This window comes from Mastigoproctus giganteus, chromosome 1 (assembly GCF_048544385.1).
Source record: "Mastigoproctus giganteus isolate SK-2022 chromosome 1, ASM4854438v1, whole genome shotgun sequence".
In the NCBI taxonomy this organism is placed as follows: Eukaryota; Metazoa; Arthropoda; class Arachnida; order Uropygi; family Thelyphonidae; genus Mastigoproctus; species Mastigoproctus giganteus.
In genome coordinates this window covers 172625849-172649651 of record NC_143575.1, presented here as the reverse complement: position 1 = coordinate 172649651, position 23803 = coordinate 172625849, and the positions used below count along the sequence as shown (strand labels likewise).

General features: G+C 36.4%; 1 protein-coding gene across 1 annotated transcript in view; it reads left to right on the top strand.

The window, feature by feature from the left end:
- Window positions 1-22143, top strand: part of LOC150091266 (uncharacterized) — a 156671-nt gene extending 134528 nt beyond the window's left edge. The window contains exons 7-13 of the mRNA XM_090383017.1: window positions 3707-3852; window positions 5005-5086; window positions 6654-6807; window positions 13503-13728; window positions 13841-14020; window positions 17452-17571; window positions 21281-22143. Coding sequence (XP_090239143.1) covers window positions 3707-3852; window positions 5005-5086; window positions 6654-6807; window positions 13503-13728; window positions 13841-14020; window positions 17452-17555 — 892 coding nt within the window. The 3' untranslated portion in view covers window positions 17556-17571; window positions 21281-22143. The remainder of the gene's footprint in view (window positions 1-3706; window positions 3853-5004; window positions 5087-6653; window positions 6808-13502; window positions 13729-13840; window positions 14021-17451; window positions 17572-21280) is intronic.
- Window positions 22144-23803: the final 1660 nt, after the last annotated feature.

The following is a 23803-nucleotide window of genomic DNA, read 5'->3' as shown; positions in this document are numbered from 1 at the left end:
ATGCACATAAATTAAAACACTGCACAGATTATGGAGTTAGAAGTATAAGGTCAGCACGTTTCCACCGATATCCGATGGATTCTATTCACTCGTGCATCTGGAATCATAGTTTATAACTTACTATGTACTTAAATAATACCAGTTTCTGTCTCAGGAGCTCAAATTCCAGGACCCTTACACACTATCATTGACCATTAGTGGCAAACGACCAACGATATCAGAATATATATTTAATAGTCTTAATCAAAATAAAATAAAAAAAATTGGTGAATCATGGTTTCAGTTCCATAATTTCCCATCATTTCAAAAACATTTCTGTATTTAAATTCGAATCAACTCTCACTCATTGCCAGAATTACTTGATGGTGTTTATTGGTGCGTGCACTTTCTGCTAGAAAGAGAACGCTAAGAAAAAGGAATTTATTTATAGGTAATCGATAAATTCTCCCATTTTATCAGACAGTGTAGTTCAGTTTTTGAATTTACTAAGAAAATAAAATTTTCTTCTTTCTTTTACTGGCTTGATTGAAATCGACAGAAATCAGCTAATCAATGAATGGAGAGAGAGAGAGAGAGAGAGAGAGAGAGAGAGAGAGAGAGAGAGAGAGAGAGACTATCGAAAACACTTAAGGAATCTTATTTCCTTTATTTTCTATACGCTATTTACCAGTTAATAGTTTACTCAGTGGCACGGGCCTGTGAAAGGGTTAATTAACCATGGAAGTTCGTTTTGTGGGAATACCTATCTTTTATTGACTTAATTCCAAGTGGAAAATGAGGGAGCGCTTTAATTCAAAGAGTGATTCATCATGAAATTTTCATTACAGAGCTAAAATCTAACAGTTTATCGGTAGAGAAAAAAAATCATCAGTCAACTAAAAAAAAATTGTTATTTTTCTAGTTTTTTATTTTCGAGAAGAGGCAAAGGTACACTAAGATATTGCACTAGTGAGTGATCTACGTTCGAAGCGTGCCATGAATCGTAATGGATATAACGGGTGATTGACAGCTGGCGCTCAACCTAACCTTTCGCTATTTCCGCCTTCAAATTACATCAATTGTCTCAAGAAAACTGCATCTGGTTCCTTACCTTACAGATATTTATAAAATATTAAAGGAAAGAGATAAATGAAGACGTTACTGAGCATAGTATGGATCGCAACTAAACACTGCCGATGACATTCATAACAGGTGACGAAGACTGGCAGCTTTTCAATCAGCGAGATTCATGAAGTGTGATGTTTCAACAGACTGCTACGTTAGCACGCTGGTTCCCAAGCTTTTATGGCTATGACCCAAATTCTAGTGTCTGGAAGAGCTTAGTGAATGCTGCTTTCAATTATGAGAAATTGGGATAATAAAATAATTTATTTTGTCTTTTATCGTAAATGATAAAAATAAATGAAAGCCTGTTGTTGATTATTAAACTTTAAATGGTAGAACTCTCTGTGCTGTGTGTGTTGTCTTTCTAGAATAATCCGATATGTTGAAATTTCATAAAATATTTTTATAAAAAACAGACTGATAGGAGAAAGTCCGTTATGTAGCAATAGTATCAGAGCACAATAATTGTTAACCAAGAATCCTGAAAATGTAAGGGAGTAAGTTGAACTGAAGGGAAGGGGGAAATGTTTTAAAATTAACTTTTACTGTATTTGATTTAAGCTTATTAAAAGGCATACATTACGATTATGTTTTATTCTATTCTATATCAGATATCACTAACATTAAAAACAGGCAAACTTTGTTCGGATATTCAGATACACAGTGAGTATTCAACCCACTGACGAGTGAATCAGCATAAAGGAACAGCTACTATTGAAATGGTTTCTGTTGTGGGATTAAGTACAACTCAAATATACGTAAATTTTCTGTTTATACTCCGCAACGAATGTATAAGATCAGAGGAGGTCACGAGAGAGAGAGAGAGAGAGAGAGAGAGAGAGAATACAAGGATATTGGGTATTTAGTAATCACGTGGGCTTCAACTGTGGACGCTCAAACGCATGTATTTCTGTACCCACGAGTTTGAATACTTGGCTATTGCGGCGCATAAGTAGACCTTTAAAGCATTAAAAATTGTCTAAAATTAAGGCCGACTAATATGTGAGTATAAAATCGTAATTTTTTTTTGAAAAACGTGCTTAGTGTTAGAAAGATAAGAATTAATACTAATATTGCAATTTATTACATATATATTTTTAAAAAAACATACATTGTTGCTCGCCTTTTCAAACCAGAATTATTATTATTATTTTTTTTTTTTTTCTTTATCAAACAAAAACATCCATGGGATTAATCGGAAGTTATGTTTTCGGGATCATTTTGTTTGAATAATCCCCAAAACGTAATTTCGAGATTGTCAGTTTCTCATATCAATGTGCATCCATATTGAGGAACTGTTTACAGAGAAACCAATCCAGGAATGCTCTGCTGATATGTAATCAAAGCCACCACGTACACAGCCAATGAATTGGATTTGCATTAGCAACACATCCCTTTGTGTAGGAATGGATTGGTCTCTGACGCTGGTGAAGGCTTAAAGTCGGGAATAGCTAATACAGGATCGTAGTTCGCACACGAGGCGATCAGTTTTTGAGTGTCTGCGAGGAAGAATGGGTCGGCTTCGAGATCTTTCCACTTCGAACGTGGAATGATTGTGGAGGCAAGACGAGCAGGTGCCAGTATCTCGACAACAGCCAACATGGTTAAGTGCTCCGTTCTGAGGTGTCACGAGTCCACCGCGATTGAACAACCTCCCAAAGGTCACACGTGGGACAGCCACGTGTGGTCGATGCCCATGGTAACTGTTGTTTGTCTCGTTTGGTAACAGAGCAGCAACGCAGCAAAGTCGCTCAGCTAACGGCCCAGTACAAAGCAGGAACAGCAAGATCAATTATGCACAGGACATTAGCTCGAATACTCAGTGGCATTCGATGGCCCTCACGGGTACATATGCACACAAGAAACTGCGACTTGCATGGGCCCATTAGCACCAACACCAGACCACCGACATTTGGAAATCTGTCGCCTGGTCTGATGAATCCCGTCTATCATGCTGATATATGTATCCGCATTTGGAAAAAAGCAACACAAGGCCTTGGCACCAGGATTCACTGTTGGTGTTATGGTTTGGGGACTGCTTTCGTGGCATGCCCTCTGATCACCGTTAATCAACAGATCGATGGGAACTCCCATTTTTCTGTCTTCGCCAACCAAGTACAGTCCGTTATTGATGGCTGTGTATCTAGACAACTCCAGCGTCTATCAACGCGACATGCCACAGGCCCGGTACGTTTATTAGTGATTATTCGATAAAAGATAATATTTACATGCTTAGCCTTATTGTAAAAGTACCCTGTATGTGTCGCAACAGCTGAATTAATTTCTTTTATGGCGAGATTTTTATAAAATTCGAAGAATACTGACATCATTATTTAAAGTGATTTTGAGATAACACTTGCCATCGAAGTTATAACTTCGACGGCATTTTTAATATATTAAGCGAGTCAAAACACATTTGAATACCTGAAAAGAAATTTTGACCGCTTTCATTGATAATTTGTGCTAGAATTGTAACTTCTCGTCTAGACATTAATTACTTAGGAAGTTAAGATACTTTGAAAAGAAAGATTGTTTCTAACTAGCGAATATTACTCAATTGAAGCTAGGATTTTCTGTATAACAAATATCTTTGTATTGACAGGGAGGTCGACACGGCTGGCACCAAGTCGGCCACTGTCGCATCGCCAAATGTCACCATGAAAATTACTGACCGTCTGGGCAACGACGTGTTTACCGCACAAGTCGGAGATCCTTTGTCGCTCAAGTTTCAAATAGTGGACGCTAACAGTAAGTAAACTGTGTGTGTGTGTTTTGTTGAAGTGTCGTAAATGTCTCGGTAATAAAGTTAACTCTCGTGGCAGCGGATGAACGAAGCTACTCGCTTGAATTTTTCGCTGGAGAAATAGATTTAAAACGGTTGTGCGCGCAGCTGAATGTCGTCGATGTAAAGAGAATATTTGTGTGAAACACAATCGGGTTATGAGACTCGCTATGGCCAATCTACAAAATTTTCAAAAAAGACATTTGTATTTCAGACATTCCTTTTTCTCTGCCTTTTTGAGTGCGAGAACGATAACATTTATAAACGTGTTCCGGGCCATGTGGATATGAGCCAGCAACAATTCAAAGGTTCATTGAGGCATGGGGTCTTTGGTGCCATCCAAGAGCGGATCCAGTCTTTATGTTTTTTCAATGGAAAACAAAAAGAATGAGATTTTTATACGTGAATTTTTAATTTTTATTGCACAATGGCAAAGATATTAGCGAGTCTACATTTTTAGCGATCCTGTCAAATATCCGGTTTGCCTTTACTTAAAGCGCGGTCCTCTTGTTTTAGCGATTATATTTAAAAACGATCCACCCTCTGAGTTTTTAAGATTTTCATTCTTGTTTTTTGCATACCCAACCGCAAAGAGATTTTATTTGATAAGAAGTAAATAATTTAAAAAATATATCGACGTACTTATTTTTGTGGTAAACACACCGCATACTTGAACCCACGATAGTCTCAAAGGTATTCCAGTACAATTTTAGTGGCTAGAACGTGGCCATGGTAACACGAAGATACGTTGTTGCTCATCTATTTTTAAGTCTATAAAGCTATTTATAAAGCGCAGTGCACGCTTTATAAAACTGAGCAATAAAATCCGCTGCTCGGCATACAGAAAACATCGTCCAAAAGGGTCACACGCCCCAGTGACACGTATGTTCGTTTTACAACCCTTCCACCCCATCCATCTAAAAATTCCTTGCAATGTCCCTTTGCATTTCTCCAGCCGGTGGTTCCAAATTTAGAGCGCCTGAATACTGACAACTAACATTTTGGTAACTGTATTATCTCGTCTTCGGATTCTTGTGAAAATGGTTATAAACGCATAAAGTATTCTTTATTTCATATTCTTTTTTATTTAAGTATTCTTTATATTTAATCCGTTACAGGTCCTTTCGAAATTTTTGTCCGAGAACTCATTGCCATGGATGGAATAGACAGCAGCGAGATCATGCTGATCGACAGTCTGGGGTAAGTTTGATGCTTTCGTAGGGAAATGAATAAGAAAGCTACCGCCCAGTCCATAGTAAAGTGGCGCCATCTATATTCTTTTGTATTATTAAATGATACTTTCATTTACTTCTTTTTTTTTATAATTTTATTTTGTTCATTAAAACACGCATATCGGAAGCGTTATTTAGAAGATCAGACAGTGCACAGCTGTCCAGAATTCATGCCAAAAGTTAAAGTACGAAGGAAACTCAAACTTTTTTTCTGACCTGTTCCAAGACTTAGACAGTCGATGTTGTCCACTTCAACTTACGTTTATTGATAATGGAGAAAGGTTCCAAACTTTGATCAACAATGGCTGAAATTTCAGATTTGAGCTCAGCGGGCGTATCTATATTGTCCAGAATGACTGCCAGCGATACTATAGAATCCTAATATGATTTATTATGGGAAGGAAAAAGTATAAATTCACGACTGAACGCATATCGAAGTGGCGCCATCTACATTCCATTGTTAAATGTCAAACGCGCAATATATTCCCTTTGGAAAGAAATGCGTTTTCTCTAACCAAGATTATAGTTTACTGTAATATTAATGAGACATGAATAGATGATTAAATTCAAGGAAAATTACTTAAGTCATGTTACAATGAAAATAAACATAATTAAGCACTTCGGGATAACATTTGAAAAGAAGATTAAAAAGAAACACTACAAATACTTTGCCAGTAGATAACTGCTTGTTCCAAGGTTGAAGTGGTAGCGAAGTGAATATTTACAGAGGTGTAAACAAATCGAACCTCTCATTGAATTCAAAGGTAAGATCACGTGCAACGCTAGCAATCGAAACATTGAGTAATCGGAAAAGGGCTCGCACGAGGAGCCTAAATGAGTGGAAAATCATTCGATTATCGGAATTTCGAATTTGCATTAAACAACGCAGATAAAAATTCAATAACAAAAGTTGAACTCAACTTTTATGCTAATGTCAGACCATGGTCGCCACTTCGGCAACCAAATTAAAGTTCGCTAATGCGGGCGCATGCGCGCTTTGTCTCTCCACTCTCGTTCATTCGACGGATTAAATGAACCATGAGTCGAATGCACTTTGGCCCACTAAAAGATCAATTGCTTCCAAATAAAGATTTCTCCTGTGAAGTAGCGTGGCACTTTCTATTGTTGATCACGCCCTCTGCTTGCACGCGAGCGACACTTTTCAGGTCAACCATGTTAGCAATTTGTTTATTGGAGTGTTCCCTGTCCGTGTACGCAGCATGCTTTACGGGGTTCTATGGAACGGTTTTAATGATCGCCCACAACAGATTTTATTGGCCCCCGCCATTTCGTCGTATCTCTGCGGACGCTGTTCGGAGATCGATGTCTAAGCGGGATAGTTTCGCAAGAATTCGGTCTTTGAACAAGACCTTTCTTAGCAGAAAATAACGCTTGTCAACAACAGCCTAATTTTATTTTTTCATTAGCTAAGTTTGTGACTGAATGTGTAAAAAGAGAACTTATTATTGGATTGTAAAACTGTGTGCATATAATTGAGTTTTCTCGATTTTTGATTATTGTATTTGTTTCTGTAGGTGTCCCACTGATGGCGCTATAATGGGACCTTTAATTAAAATTAACAATAATGGCCAAAAACTTCAAGCGCCTTTTGATGCTTTCAAGTTTCCTACATCAGAAATTGTACAGTTCAAGGCCCTAGTGACGCCATGTCTTCCAAAGTGTGAACCAGTAAGTTATTTTGTTTCTATTTGTAGTAGATAGAATTCGGCCTACTGTTCATCAGTTTGTTTGCTTTACTTTGCTTTTCTTTTCTTTCTTTCTTTTTTTTTTTTTTTTTTTTTTTGACAATACTTTACTTTTTTAATCTTGGCAGAATGCCAGAATAACGTACTGGATAAAAAGCATCAAGCTTTCTTTATGATATATGATGAATGAAAATTGCTTATGGTTATAGGCCCATTGCATTAAACAGTAAATCTCCCTCCCCCACTTTTTTTTTTTTTTTTCCAGTTAATGAAGTGAATACTTCCAAGGAAGCGATTATGAACCGCAATCAATAAACAATTCAAATCCAACCGTAGAATATGCGTGTCCATCTTTTATTTTTGTGTTTCTTTACACTCACTCTATCTCTCTCTCTCTCTCATGTATTAATTAATGCCTTACATATTCACCATGGATTTCTGTTCATACACCAAATTACGCTAACCAGCGGAAAACATGCCCAGGAATGGATCCGACGTCCTAGACTTCAAGAAAATTCAGAATGAAAATTGGCGTTTTATATTACTCTAAATGTCAATGGGGACACCATTTTCACCTTTCAGACATGATCTGGGCCCCCCTTTTTTTAAATAATAAATACAAAATAAATATGAACAAGGTAGGCCATCTGCACGAATAATGACGATTAACGGGCATCATTCTTCTATTCGATATTACAACGAGTGTTCGCATATAGTGAACTCAGTAGCTTCTTATTGATGTCACAATTTCCTATATGTGTCACGCAGTACCAGTTTGGAAAAGGGCTCAAATCCTTGCAAACGCGTCTTTCACTTCATTTGAAAATTGATGGCCTCTTAATGCTTCTTTGAGTGGTCTGAGAAGTGGAAAGATCCGAATTATATGGATGGGGTTTCAAATTTCAATATTCGTATCATTGCAATGGTCGAGCGTAGTCATGACGAAATAACCATTTTTGAGAGCAGTTCGTGAACGTTTTGTGCGAATAGCGGGTTTGAACCTTTCTCCAAGCATGACACAATACCATTCGATATTAGCAGGCTGCCGCGATCCTGGTAGTGCTAATACTGTTCAATGACGGACCATTAAAGTAGCAAAACTCTTAATGGCAGAAGGCGGCACACTTTGGAATTTCTTAATCATGGATGACGAACTGGTTTTAAGCTTCATGCTTTCAGGCTCAAAGAGAGCGTCAATGTTCATCAACTGTGCTAATCCTTTCACATATATCTCCGCAATTGCCCGTATCGTAATCGTGATTGACACAATTTTTCTGCAACTTTTGCTTGGAGGATTTTACTCCCTCAGATTAAAAACATCGAATTACTGCATGTTGGTAACTGGTACATTTCAAAAGCAAAGCAGTTGATGTTATTGGGTTTTAGGAGCATCAGTGACTAAGACAATACTGTTCCGTCATAAGTGATATCTGTACAAGGGTGTGTGTGTTTTTTTTTTTTTTTTTTTTTGCCGATTTTTGCTGGATAAAACAACTGGAATAACTCGTGGGAGAAAGCTACTTTCTCCGCTTACAGGCTCCATTGAAGAGACCTTTAGAAATTCCTTCAATTATTGACAGGATTCGAACTCAGACTTTTCTAAATAAGTAACAAGTAGTGAAACCTCTATATCAGTGGATCTAAATCTTTTGTCACTCAAGTCACACATTAAATTAAAAGACGAATATTAACGGTACGCCGAAATTGTGATTGCCATTGGACTCAATGGAATTTTTCCTAATCTCTTACTTGAAAAAGTCGCGGAACAAAGGTTGGGAACCACTGCTCTATACCCTCACGGGGAAGCAGAGCAGTATTTGCAGTAGCACAAACACAAAACACCCAACATACTGAAACCTAACTTTAATTTCTTTCAATACGTAATACACATGATGCATACAACAGTGCATTCAGACATGTCAGCAGTATTTTACGAGAAATTAAAACTGTCCTATTTAGAAGTTCCCAACAGATACAATCGACCAGATGGTGAAACCATATAACATTACTGGATGGAGGTGATTTCTAATGTATTTCACAAGCCATCATAACTGATCCTTGAATTTAACACTCAAGATAAATTCAAATAAAATCTATCATTATATTATTGTTCCCTCCCCCCCGACAGAACTGGTTAAAAAAAAAAAAAATGTTACCACGGAGTTAGGCATACAATGTTAGTTTGCTAATTATTTAGCAGAAACAGTATTCCACTCTGTCCAAATAATATTCCCAGTATAAAAATCCGAAAATTCAGACCTGTAACGTATTCGACAGTAGGGCGCATGGCTCCCACCATGTTACTTACTTTAAGGAGTCGGGGGTAGAATCCGTCCTCCGATTAGCTTACAATTGTATTGACTCTTTTCCTATACAGCAGTGAAGTTACCAAGAACGAACCTATAATAACGAATAATACCCTCTCACCCAAGATGAATTATGGGATAAGGATTCTGTTACTTCTCAAGGGCCACCTCTTCATCTCAATGCTAGCGAATCCGATATTGAAGTATTTCAAATCAATAAATATTTAATATATATTTTCGCCCATTATTTTTGTAAAAAGACTTCCGCGATAGTTCCATAAAATAGAAAAATACAACCACAAATATGCAGTGATATGCTCATCCATAATATTATTCGATTATATTACAACTTACACTGTACTAAGTGAAAAGCCAAATTATAAAGTGGCTGTCTAACATGACAAGTTAATATACACAGTACATTAACTTGTTAAGTTTCAGGCGCGTTAGCAAATAGGAAAAAAATATAATAATAATAATAAATAACTAAAAATACTAAAAGCAACGACTTCTATGCCCCAAATGAGAACTTCTGTTTCTATGTATCCGTCACATTACATATTCATTCCTCCAATCAGCGCATTAAAATAAATACAATATCCACTGCTTCAGCTGCAATATACGGATAGACTATGGGATATGTGTATGAAAAAAATAAAACATAATTGTCGGATTCCTATTGGTCCGATTTTAATGAAATTTGGAATGGCCCTACAAATCTTTCTAACAGGCTCAAATTTCATGAAAATTCGTTCCTTGGGTCTGGTTGTTGTATGCGGACGGACAGACATGGTTAGGACAATAGGAACATAAGCTAACACCCCAAAAAAGTATTGAATTAAGCTATTTTTGCATTTCGTCTTACATATAATAAAATATGCAATATTCGCATATTTTCCTTTAGTAATGTTATTAAAGTTGTTTGAGTTTGCATTTACTATATTGCCATGGCCATATTAAATGAGCTATTTCTGCTAATTTTAATAACAACCCCAAACATAACTTATATGTGGACATTTCATGGATTTGGAGCGAGGTTATAACACACGCTCCGAATCTTTCTCATTAACAAATACGCTATTTATTAGTTTCTAAGATCCCCACTCTCAGTCCAAATGCGAGTCCCTTCGTACTCCGTACCTCCACTTTTCCTCGTGGAATGACAGCTATTTAGACTGGAACGCTGCCAAATAAATGTCGGCTGCGGATAGCAGAAATCAATTTTAGGCCATTGTCCTTTAACTAAATGAACCCCCGTAAGCTGTTTTACTTTTTGATTTTTCCGAGGTCTCGTATATTTGTTTACTTTTTATTAACGTCCTGTTCAATTCTGGGAGATCAATACAAGTTTAATCAAAACGCAACCAACTTGAGGGCAACCATACGTAATGTCATACAGAGAACACATTTCATGGGATGTGCACTCGCCATGAAAATTCGCATACAAAAAAAAAAAAAAAGATTTTATTGTATTCATAAGATGTCCTGAAGTTTGAGGAATGCAAATATCTTAAAGCTATTGAAAATCGGCAGTAAGTTTAAAAGGTTCTGGACTCTGTGGGAAGTAGTACGCATAACTTTATGAACTACATTCTAGAGCATATTCTGCTTTTCTTCTTGATGCATTGTTTCAAATTTATGTTGGCATTGCCTACAACTATGGGCATCATTTGAGCCGATACCAATCAGACAATTTCCAACAAGAAGTAAACAACATCCCACTGAACCCTTCCCCCCCCATCGTCAGGGAGAATAAAATAAAATAAATCCCTTTCAAAATTAAATATTTCAATAATTTGCAAGGTATTATAGAACAGGCTAGAATTGGAATGGATCTCCTGATATTTACGGTTTCTAGATGTGTCCGGGTGTTGAATAAGCATTGCAATTTAAATGCAAAACGCTACATTAATTTTTACACGATCAAAGGAAATTCATTTATCTCAAAAGGAATATAACTGCGATTAATTCAATCCGAAACAGATCGCCAATCTTTTTTTAGTATCCTTCCTCAACTTGTGACTACATTTAAATCTGCGCAATCGCATTTGTCTCCCCTTCTGTCGTGTTAATTTACTACATAGTAATTATGTTAAAGTAAATGAAATCACTGTGGTCCATTTAAAAAAAAAAAAAACTGAGTGTATTATTTAAAAGAGATTTTTTTCGATTAACTGATCTTGTCATGTAGTGTAGACTTTTTTCCTCGATTAAATTATCGTTATTATTCTTGGGTGCTGAGGGAGCTTAAATTTTAATTTTCAGTTTGGCATGAAAATTGAGACAAGTTTATTCGATTTTTTTCTTTTTTTTTTCTTTTTTTTTATTTATTTATTATATATATTTTTTTTTCAATCAAAATAAATCACGCACTATATATGCGCTGATTTAAAAGATTTAACTTCATCGGAACGATAATTTTACGAATAACAGTGTTTTAATAAAACTAGTTGTTAGCGAGTAATTTTACGCTTAAGAACATATTTTGTAATTTAACAAAAAAAGAGGGAAAGGGAATACGAAATTAATTTACTTTACTCTGAATATTTAGTTTTCGTGTTCATTTTAAGAAAGGGTAGTTTTTTAGATTGTATGCATAGTGAATGCTGTTGGATGGAGATCTGATTTCGTTGGCTTTCAAACCTGAGCTTTAATGTGCTACGAGAATGTGGGTATCTTGCTCCTTATCCGAGTTTTGTTCACTATTAAATCTGTGTGGATAACATATATATAACAAACAAAACTTAAATCTGCCTCTAATTTCTTAAAGAATTAGATTTTATTCTCAGACGTTTCGTTGTACTTCCTGTATCACTTCTTCAGTGACTGAAGTGACATATAGTTATACGATTTACATAAAGTTCTTAATTTTGATTACACATTATTACATATTTCACCAATGCTCATTATTTCACTATATACTTGCGCACCTTGCTGCTAAAAATATATTTAAGAATAATTCATGATTTTCTTCCCTGGGCAGCAATTTTGTTAAAATGGTTTTTATATGCTCTTAAGAAATATATCAAAAAAAAAAAACTGTTAAAATGTTTTCCATAGTTAATTTATCATACGAGTACATCTTACTATTCAATTAACATATTAACTTTCATAGATTGTTAATTTGCGCCGCTAATACGTAAAAGGAAGCAAGCTCATCTTCGATGTGTTCATCCAGAAATTCTTATGATCTAAATGGCAGAGTCACTGAACATACAATAGGCAACATGATTTTAGCATATTTCCCTTTATTAAAGTAGCTTAGTGGTGGAGAAATATATCGACTTTCTGAAGTGTCGAGGACATCATATTTTCTAACATTATAAAAAAAACTTTCATAATCAATTTGAAGCAAATTACAGTATTCAAATACGTTGTTTTGGAATAATAAAGTTAAAAATCAGAAGTTTTGAACGGCTGATTCTAAAGAAATTCTGGAAAAAGCGGAAGAGACAACAGATACTCCATCGGCAATTTTTCTGAAGTTCCATAAGCCACAGGTTGCCGCTCTGTAACTGCGGCTCTTTAACTTTAGTTTAAGGAATACTCGTTTTGATGAAATACTTGAACAGGAGGAAAGGTCTTACCAAGATGGTTCAACAAATTTTGAATTAAGTACAAAAACTACGGAAAACTGTTCTGGCCTTTCACGCAGTGTTCAAGAAGACAATCTTTTGCAGGAAATAATAACTGTGGTTGAGACATGGTTGTTTCAGAAAGATTTAGAACTAAAACGTCTGCAATGTTTAATGGAAAAGTCCTCAACCTCCGAAAGTCAAGAGCCACGACTTCAAAATAAAAACATTGTTTTTAATTGTTTCTAAGATATTGACAGCAGTTTTCGTTTGGAATTCTTCCGATTTTCGAACGGCCAATCGAGCTTGTGATTTCCAAATGCTGGAAGGGATTCGGAAATGGATTCTTCGCCACCGCAACGCACTTTAGGGATACCCCTTTTTTGTCGAAAAAAACGTAACCCAAAGTTGATTGTCTTATTCGCCAGATTTCTCCTACAACTTCTTTATCTAAGCTGAAAAAATATTTTCCAGCATTGACGATATTTTGAGAATATAGTGTATTTCAAAAGAATTCCAGAAATGTTTTCAGCATCGTTGGCTAAAGCGTACGGCTTCACCTGGCGACTATTTAGGAGATAAAATTCATTGATATACACCAATAAGAGGTGAGTTTATTATAAAATAGTCTTAATACCATAGTAAGACCTCATTGGATATCATACAGAAGATGTAAAACACGGTAATGACACAATTTTTCTATTCTTATTGGTAAAATTTAACTTTATTTTTTTCCCATTGTAAAACATTATGAATCACTGAATATTCGTAATAACCTTTTCCTTTCTGCAACGTAGGCCGAGTGTTCTGTAAGGTCGTATGATGGTATTCATCGTAAAATAGACTCCGTAGGACGTAAAAAAAGGGATCTCGTTGATTATCGGAGAGATAAGAGAGAAACAGAAGAGGAGGAAGACGTAATTGTGATACAAACCATTCGGATTACGGACAAATTTGGTTTCGACAGAAGTGAAAGGAAACTAAGTACCGATTCGGATCCGAGTGTGGACAGAAGCACGGAAGGTTAGTAGGACGATTTATATTTCAGATTAATTATTCCTTATTGTCAGTTACATGTAGTGGTACTCCATTATTTATATATGAGCTGAAATATGTCTTTCTCTTCTCATTCTAGGAAGTGGACCCGACCAGCCCAGCTGTGTCAATATGATAGGCCTAATTGTAGCGTGTTCAATCTTCCTCTTCACTCAGTTGGTGGTGCTGGTCGCCTGGGTATCTGTGTGGAGGAGAAAGAAGAAGAATAAATTGAAGAAGGCCACCAGTCATAGCATTGACATGCTGTACTCAACTCGAAGTAAGTGTCCTTACTACTGCAACCAAATAACACGGATATGTGACTATTACGTCATAGCGTATGTTTTCATGACATGCGAAATAGCGTGACTGAAGACAATCCAAGCTGCCATTACCCTCTAATTCGTATTTCAGTGATGACATCTTAATCGCAAATACTTTCTGCCAATTTGCTAACCAATTTGTTTTTCATTAGGAATCAGTGGGCGAACGCCACGTTTAAAGGTCTCTTTCTTAAGTCGCTTAATTTTTTTCGCTACTAGAGATCCAAGTCCTCCCTTTGATCATGTGCATATACTGATGATCGTGAGTCATGCAGATCATAAATGAGACTGCCAAACCCCTCGGATGCCGAACACGTGGTTGACAGAAACGGCCATCTTAAGGAACTTGATTAGTAGAATGTCTTGCGATTTCTCCAGTTCTGCACAGCTAACTAGGGGGTGATGAAATCAGTTTCTTGAGTTGACCGCTACAAAAGTGTAATTTTGCTTCGATGAGCATACAGTATAAACATAGTTTTTTTTTTTTTTTTTTGTAACAGTAATTGTCGCAAAAAATAGTTGTTATAGTAATTGTCTCATACACAGTTATTTTGTGTAATTTATTTCTTTTCTCACTCACGCCTTCTAAGCAAGTCACCGGTTTTGGTCACCGACTTCCGTTAGGTCTAATGACAGTGCTCTTGGCCATGACTGACATGTGAAGAACGTACATACTAGAATGTCCTGAGCCGTAACTCTGGTCTGTGTAATTGCTCTCAGTAATGATAACGCGGGCATTTCCTTCCCTCCTTTCATCCGTTAAGCTATGATCTAGGTGCCATTTAAAATAATACGTCCCTTTAAAACACCGTCCGTTTATTTCGAGTTACAAATATGCATTTATAATTTCTCACTGCTATCCGTACCATATTCATAGTTAAACAAATGAAAGCAGAAATAAAGCCGCCAGTGTAATGCAGTACTTGACTATTCGGTTTCATTTGCAGAGCTGCATCACGCGCTCACGTTGTTAAAGTCACGTACAACAGGCTGCAGCATAATACAAGGGGCTCTCGTGAAAGACGACATCAACAAAATTATATATCAGCAAAATAATATTCGTGGAAATGAATAAAATGTTTGCAGTTTGTTAAGCAGATGAAGTTACGATAGCATCTCTTGAATTGAAAAATAACAAAGGTTATCCTACGTTAATGAATAACCAACCAAAGCGATCGTTGTAAATTGGACTGCCTTAAATCCTCATGAATACATAATTAACGACACAGATGACGAACTTCATTTTGGGATTACACACATTAACCATTGATATACAGTAACGATGCGCTGATAACTCATTTTTAAGGATTAACTTACATAAAAGTGTATATGAAATGTGATTCTCTCTTAAATAATTAGTAGTAATAAATTCAACCTAATTAAGTTATGTCTAAGTCGACTAAGTAGCGAAATAATTTAACGAATACGTGAACTTTTGGTATTTCGCTTATTACTTCAAGAATGTTAGATAAATATATTTCCTTGATGAATAGGGTAGCAAATTACTACTTTCGGATCACAAATTACAGCTCGGATTAATATTCCAAAATGCTATTAGCTAACAACAGAAATAATTTCTTAATGTAAAGAACAAAGTAGTTTTTAATCTGTGAAAAAAGTCTTTAAATTGATTATTGTATGCGACATGTGAAAAGATCAAGAAGATCTTTTAAAGATTTACTTTTGAAGGCAAGATCAGTGCACTTTTTTTTTTCTTTCTTTTTTTTTTTTAAGTTTATTTTCAGTATTCACAAATGCGTCAATCTGCTGGATTTATTAGCAATAGGACTTCTAGCTTTTTTTTTTTTTTTCGCAATCGCAAAAAAAAAGGAAAGCTCCGGACCCAGTCCCCCCCACCCTCATATTCACCTTGCAATATACTTACCATGGAAATGGTGAAACCGGAAGGAATGGTAGGATGATTTTTGAATGCAGCAAGAAACTTTCGGTTAGGTGTTTTTATTCCGTTCGCAACAGTTTTTTTTTGCCTGCAACAATTTTATTAAATAAAATTCACGTAGGCAATAAAAGTTTTACGTTCCAGATCAAGGCATTTCCAAATCACGATTTTTAACTATATTTATCACGGTATAACCAAGCTGGAAAATGAACGGAGTGATTTTTGTGGTCATTTTCAATGGCACCACAGCCGCGTGTGCTCAATCGCGAGGATTCAGTATTACACACGTTTTGATTGACCGTGGTTCGCGTGACTCTTAAATATGTTCTTGTATTCTCTCTCTCTCTCTACTCTTTATGTCTTTGTAAATAAACTCCTAAATCCAGCTTCTCCACGGTCGTTCTGAAGTATAAACAGAAAAATTAATCCAATTCAAAAGCAAATACGTATTAAGAGCTGTTAAAAAGTAAGATAACAGATTTTTCTGGGGAAGAAACCATGCCCTTTACAATAGCGAAGCATCGCATGAATAAAGGCACAATAATAGTTTCTGAGAATTTTTTGTATAGTTCTAAGGCAAGACACAGCTGTCTATATGCGTATTTCTATGCTGGTTTCTTGAAAAATGCCAAGTGGTATTAAAATCCTTAAAAATTCGGTTTTTATTCGCGTGTCTTATTTTACCCCCCTCTCTCTTCTTAACTGAAGTATTAATTTGAGGCATTAATTTTTCCAGTCCATATTTGTCTGAAAGCCGTGGTTTGGTCATGTTTGTTCTGTATGTTTATCGACGAATAAATAGGTAATCCACATAAACTGCAAACGCTGGCCAGTTAATCCAGCTTCTCCACTGGTGTATGTAACCTGGTATTAGAAGCGGGTGAACTCACGACACGATTTTTAGAAAGACTACATTTTTAACGCTGATGATAGCCTTTCAAATAATAAGTAGTAATAGCTGATTTTAAGTTATTCCGCTCCAGAGATCCGAAAGAGCACTCTGAGACATTACTAAGAAATAAATTTTGTGTATTAAGAATCCACCATTAAAGAGAGAAGAAGTAAAAAACGCGTTAAATTATCCACTTAATTTTTATGTAGTTCAGAAGATGGCTATTTCCGGTGCTAAACTAAACTAAATATTTCTTGCCTACACACTCTTGTGCAAATTTTTTTTTTTTTTTTTTTTTGTGTGTTCATAATGAATGTCTCAAAATTCTTGTTTAACGACAAGACCACATGTGGTAATGAAGGACCATAAATGCGAAGCGAGGACATTTTACTGTTTGTACAAACATTGCGTAATATTCTATTCCGAAATTAAATGAAATACTCCGAAAAAATAAGTCCAGCATTAACGATAATGAAACAGTCTCTGCAAGAAGTTCTAAGTACCGAGATATTAAGATAATTCTTCTTTAATTATAGTTTGTGTAAAGTATATCTTTTTATTAAGCTAATTGTACAACTTTATTCCGAATCCTATAGGAGACAGCAGGCTTCCTGACCAATATTACTACGACAATCCCTTGGAATCGCCAATTTATGACGTAGTATACAACATTCCTAGGCCGGCATCCCGCCAGTTCTGAAGTAAAAGCGATCGCAGTAAGTGAGTTTTCATGTTTTATAGCGTTTCGAAAAATTTTTGATTTATTTTAAAATTTAAAAATACAGCAATATAATATCTAAAAAAAAAAAAAATACGGTGCTGTTCCTTGTATATCTTTCTATCTTGTGAACTCCTCTGACCGTGTCAGTCGGGAGTATAAACAGAAAGTTTAAGTGCATAAGTCTTTCACTTATACACTATCCTATCATTAATATCGGGGCACCCCTTCGTTCAGAATTGGTAATGTCCAATCCAAGCATCATGCGTCAGACAACTACATGCTCATAGGTCTTCGAGTACACAGCAGTACGATTATAAATGCAAGATGCCACTATAGACGGAGTTAACAGACATCCAGCGCAGAATGGTAATAGGATACCGCATAAGGAGTAAGTCTGTACTTAACATTTCCAGCACTAAAGATCCTTAGGTCGACGATTAATTGATAAATGCAAGGTACTGCATATGGGTATCAGGAACTCCACAGTCGGGTACTAACTGTGTGGTACTACATTAAGGATGGTGAAAAATGAAAAGAACGACTTGATGGTAACTGTGCAGTAAGATATGAAATCCTCTGAACAGCGTTGCCAGGATAGCTCAGTGGGGTTTGTCACTGATATACAGGAACTTTGCTGGCAGGGATAAGGTGATTTATCCCTTTTGTACAAGGTCACAGTTAAGTGATTTTGATTGATTTGGTAGTTGTTGGCGCATCGGCTTCTGTGGCCATATTGCACCTCCCAAAGTTTTTGCAGTACTTTGATCCAAGCCCGAGGCGGGAATCGAACCCGCGACCTTTGGGTTGCCGGGCAGGTACTTTACCCACTCGGCTAGCCCGGTCGGCTTTACAGTTAAGTCGCATCTTGGATGCTGTATAAAGGTCTGAAGGCCTCATTTTAGGAGGGATGTAGCGCTGATGGAATGGGTACAGAGAAGGGAACGAAATTGGTGAGGGGAACAAAGGGGTACTCTTACCAAGAAAGGCTTCAGTTCTGCAAGCTGCAGCGTCAGGAGACTAGGCACCTGCGAGGAGGTGATCTGATTGAGGTGTGTAATAAGGCTTTGAATAGACTGAACTAGCTCAATGCTGATGGGATTTTTCCTTTAGCTCAGACTGAAATTTGAGGGGACATATTTCAAATTGAGGAAGGATGGTTGTGCAGAAAGATGTGAAGAAGTTTGTCTTTAGCCAGCGGGTGTTGAACAAACTTTCATCTATTGTTCTAGAAGTGGATAGCTTAAATAAATTCAAGGCACAATAATAGTCAATCTGCTTGCTTTCTTGCATCATTTGCTAATAGTAATACTAAATCCATCATGAAACGACCCGGAAATCCTCCGAAGCTGATGGAACATGCCAGAAGAGCCCTCCAAAGAATTGTCTGCTCAGTGGGCAGACGGCTGCATGATATATGGTCGTCCACCTTCGACATGCGACAAATCATCCAGACTAATACCAGACACCGTCTAGCTTGGTGTAAGGCCTGCTGTTCTTGGACTGTAAAGCAATGTAAAGATGTGCTTTGAAGCGACAAGTTACGGTACATGGTCTACCAGTCAGACAGTTGTGCCTGGGTGTGGCAGAGGTCTGGAGAAAGCTGCTTGCCGGATTCTATTGAATTTACAATTAAGTTTGGCAGCGTGATGGCCTGGGACCATTTATTTTTTTGGACAAAACCATGGATTTGTCCAAAACCATCTACGTTATGTTAAAACAAAGTAACACTATGTTGACATAACAAAGTGCATTTATCTACGTTATGTCAACACGTCGGGGAAGGCCAATACTTGTATCAGCAGGACGACACTGTATGTCATACTGCTAGTATTGTGACGGACTAGTTTAAAGACATCAGCGTCGAAAAATTAGACTGGCCAGCAGTAACCACAATCCTGTAGAGAACCTCTGGGATGGATTGAATCGTGGGTGGGAGTGAGGAAAGGCTGCCCAAAAACAGAGCTGAATTGGCCGCCGCTTTCAGGCCGAATGGGGAAAATATTGGAAGACAAAAAAATCTGAAGTGTGTTCCATGGAGACTAGCAGCTGTCATAAAGGCTAAGGGTTTCAGCACAATTTATTAATTTTCCTATAGATAAAGGTTATTTGTAGATAACCTTTATTTACAGGAAATATAAAGGTTATTTTTAGATATTCAAGTATCCGGATGTTGATGGCGGCGCAGTGCAAATGGAACTGTAAATATGAACATACTAGCGACTGGTATGCAAATATTAGTCACTAATTTCACTTTCTGAACAGAAGGACCGTTAAAATATGTATGCCAACACCCGTATGTAAAGAATTTAGCAACACACGGGCCTATCATTCGAACTCAGGAAAGTAAGATACCATAATTTTCAATTACATAATGTTCGGTATTTTTTAAAAATAAATCTAATACTAATTGAATACACACTTTCTATTGCCTATCAACACTACGAGGCAACTAATGACAAGCAAACGACATGTTATTTGACTGGCAGCTGCTAAGCCAATGCGCAACTAAGCATTATCTGGATTACCTATAATTTCAGTATGCCAAATGCACGAATGTGTATTTATACAAGATAAACTATATGCAGAAATGATTATTAAGCGAATCTGTTGCAAACAGCGTGGCATTGATAAGATGGTAGTTAAAGCTTTATGCACACATGAAGTTCAACCCGTTAGACAACGTTCCTCTCCGAAAAGTAGGAGTCCCTTCATTAAAATTCACATTAACCGTTAATGAAACAAAATAGCCTACACATCCTTCAGGTGCAACAGCATCATGTAAATTATTCGCAAATGTGGGAGTAACTGCACATAGAAACTGCGACATAAAATCAGTATTATATAAAATCACAAATATCGTGATTTTATATACTACTGAGAGCCTGTGTCCGAACGAATTACATTTTATTAATTATAAAAATTAATTAATTATATTATTACTTCAATAACTTGTTATATGTTACATCTAAAATTCTAAAAATCACAAAGTTTGAACTCGTAATGAAAATAATATTGCATCTTTGAATAACGTCAGTGGAAAGTGCAAGATAGATTGTCTGTCCACGTGGAATTCCGTCTTTTTAGCCCACTGGAGCCTGTGCACTCAATCTGCACAACTACGACTGCTTATAGATATGTTTAAAATTATTGCAAACCGGGACCTGTGGACACCTTTATCTTCGACGATATCAAAAAAAAAAAAAAAAAAATGGACAGTCAGGTTAATCACTGATCCCCCTCTGCCAAATTTTCACCACTCTCTATCATACGTTCTGTTTCTGCTGAATGCCTTTTCTATGGATATTTCCGTGGCCACTGTTTTTCTGAACTGGCACATTTGCAATTCCTCTCTGTTCCAAAGCAGTCCAAACACGTGCCTCAACTAGTCAACATCTAATCACCGCCCAATTCTAAACTCGCACAACTAACTTTTCTTCTTTCATTTATCCATTTCATTCTTTGGAACAACATTCCTTCACACGTATTTCCTTGCAAATTACAAGCTGCAGAAATTCAAGTATTTTGATCGCCTTATCAAAGATATTTGATAAGGTGATTTCACAATTTAGAAAAATTAATAAAATTTAGAAAATATCAACATTAACTTGGATTTACAGCGCATATTTATCCATATTTTAATGCAATTTTTATTGATGACCTTTCTGCAAAATGTGTAATTAAAATATTTCGTTTTATTTCCTTAGGGCGATCCTACAAACTCTAATTCGGTGGAGCATCCATGCAGTGCAGTCTGGTGGCAGCGGAGCCTGCAGTTATTCTGAGGTGACGGTTTAGAACACGACACGGTGCAGTATTGACCGGGTATAAGGCGTAGAATGACATTTTCTGTGCTTTGCCTCGTGCACATGGGAAAAGGCGAAGGCCTTGCTACTCACAACAGGAGAGAATTATTAACACAATAGGATGGACGAAGAGGAGCGAGTGAACGTGTGTAGCTCGTAACTCACGGAACTTCTCCGGAAAACAACTACGAACTACAAATTGTGTTCTACAAGTTAGCCATCCAAGACTTCAAGCTAACGATCAATGGAGTTATGCCCTATGAAGTGTAGGCCACCAGACCTAGTTCTTCACCGTGAGACAGCCAGGATTTTAGTAGTTTTTTTTTTTCTTCGAGTGTTTCATTTTTATTCGTTTTATGGTCTTAAAAGTTTACACACGTTCGTTAAAAAGGATTGCTCAAAATCGAATTCCCTTAGCTTTCTACTGCAAGACAATCAGTTTACGGTTTTACATAGGAGGTTTGTCTCTTTCGCGCTGTGTGAAAACAATATTAAATATAAATTCTTATCACTCCTCGCCTATTTGCACCTCAAAGAGATAAAGATAATATTAATTTGTGGCTTTTACACCCCACTCTTTTTATCCCCTTTTCTAAGTGCTGCAGATGCCATCTTGCGTTTTTATTTTTTACTTCTTTCTCTTTGCACAAATGCCATCTGCTCTCCGTTTTCATCCATCAACCTGTCTCCTCCTGTCTCCCACTTTTCTATGCTTTTTCCTGCTGTTTTTTTTTTGGCAGCAGTATTCATCATTTGATATCTCGTCACCCATTGCTACGGAACTTTTTTTTTTTGCCAGTTGTTTGTTTCATCGACGTATGAACTAAAAACCCGCCAAGAGTTTATATCAAAATCTGTTCTTCACAGAGAAATTTTGATAATTGTGCTTTCAAATTAATTTATCGATCCTTCCAAAGTCACTTCCATTATTTATTCAATAATACAACAAAAAGAATGCTGTGTAGTTCAACATTATCTTTTGATACCGTTCATAAACCACTCACTTTGTATTATTTCTTGTGCAATGGATACAACAGAGATTGAACAATTTTATGTCAAATAAACACTTCAGCAGCATCCTTGAAGATTTGTTATTCGTGACTGATGTATTTAAAACAAGCGAATTTTCATTGCCTGAATATTATCAATTCTAGCTTTGACCAGTTTCTTGAGATACGCTGTTTTTTTTTTTTTTTTTTGTTTTTTTTTCTTGTTTTGTGTGCGTGAATAACTGTTGGGACAATGCATTCACATTTTTCACAAGAGAAGAGACAAGCGTCATTTTCTTTGGAGATATTGGACAGTAGAAGAACAGCAAAAGGAAACTGGATCAATAGCCGTTAGCTGTCATCTCAAAATGATGTCCCAATGGTGCACAGTGTTATCCTCCACATGTATATGTTCACGGAGACGATCGGAAATGGTTGATACTATTCTAATTAATATTTCTAGTAATTTCGTTATATGAAACTGTAAAAGCTGCCTTGTGGCATGACTGAATCTTCAAGCAAAAACTGTTCTGGCAAATCAAATTCTCAGAAAATTATTATAACACAATACAAAAAACCGCCAATACTGTCCAAGATCAAGGCTAATTCTCTGTAATTATCTTCATATTATGCACAGCATTCTAGGTTTCTGAACAGTGCTTTACTGAAAGAAGGAAGAAATAAAAAAATACAACCTAATTTGTATCGATCTTGGAAGAATGGGCAAGTATTCAGAAAAAGTTCATCTAACCATAAGCTAAGTTACAAAGTAGCTGAATAATAAGTCCACTTCCACTTAAATAAACCATTTCCGACCCCTTCCATCTACCAACAAATCTTTGGAGAAACCAGGGATTCTCTTTAGGAATTCATTGTCCATTCACGTATAAAATACAATGTGCTTACCAGCGCCGATCTCCCCAGACTGTTGTACTAAAACTGGACACTGTAAAAACTACTTAATATATGAATGGGAATCGGTTATTTGGGGGTTAATAATATAAAAGAAATACTGCGTCGTACAAAGTACTAGACACTTAAGAAAGTGCCACGGTTGTAGAATTTGTTTTCTTCTAGTACTTTGTACCTCGTAGTACACATCCAATTGGTTGTGACCGGGTGGTTTTGTAATTAAGTAGGGTTAACAATAAAAAAAAATATTTATTCTATGTGATTGTGATTATTTTTTCCATTATGTAGATTTTCATTACAAGAAACCATACGATGAAAGGTGCATTATAGCCACAGTTGCTGATGCACCAACAAACTCAACAACACTCGATGAAAGTTCATGTAAATTTAAAACTAAATTCAAAAATTTTATACTTTAAAAACTAATTTACGATTCTGTACAATGCCAATACTTTGAGACACTTTTGGTAGGAAATGAATGATGAAGAGGTAAGGAAAAGGGAATAAAAATGTGCCATTTCCA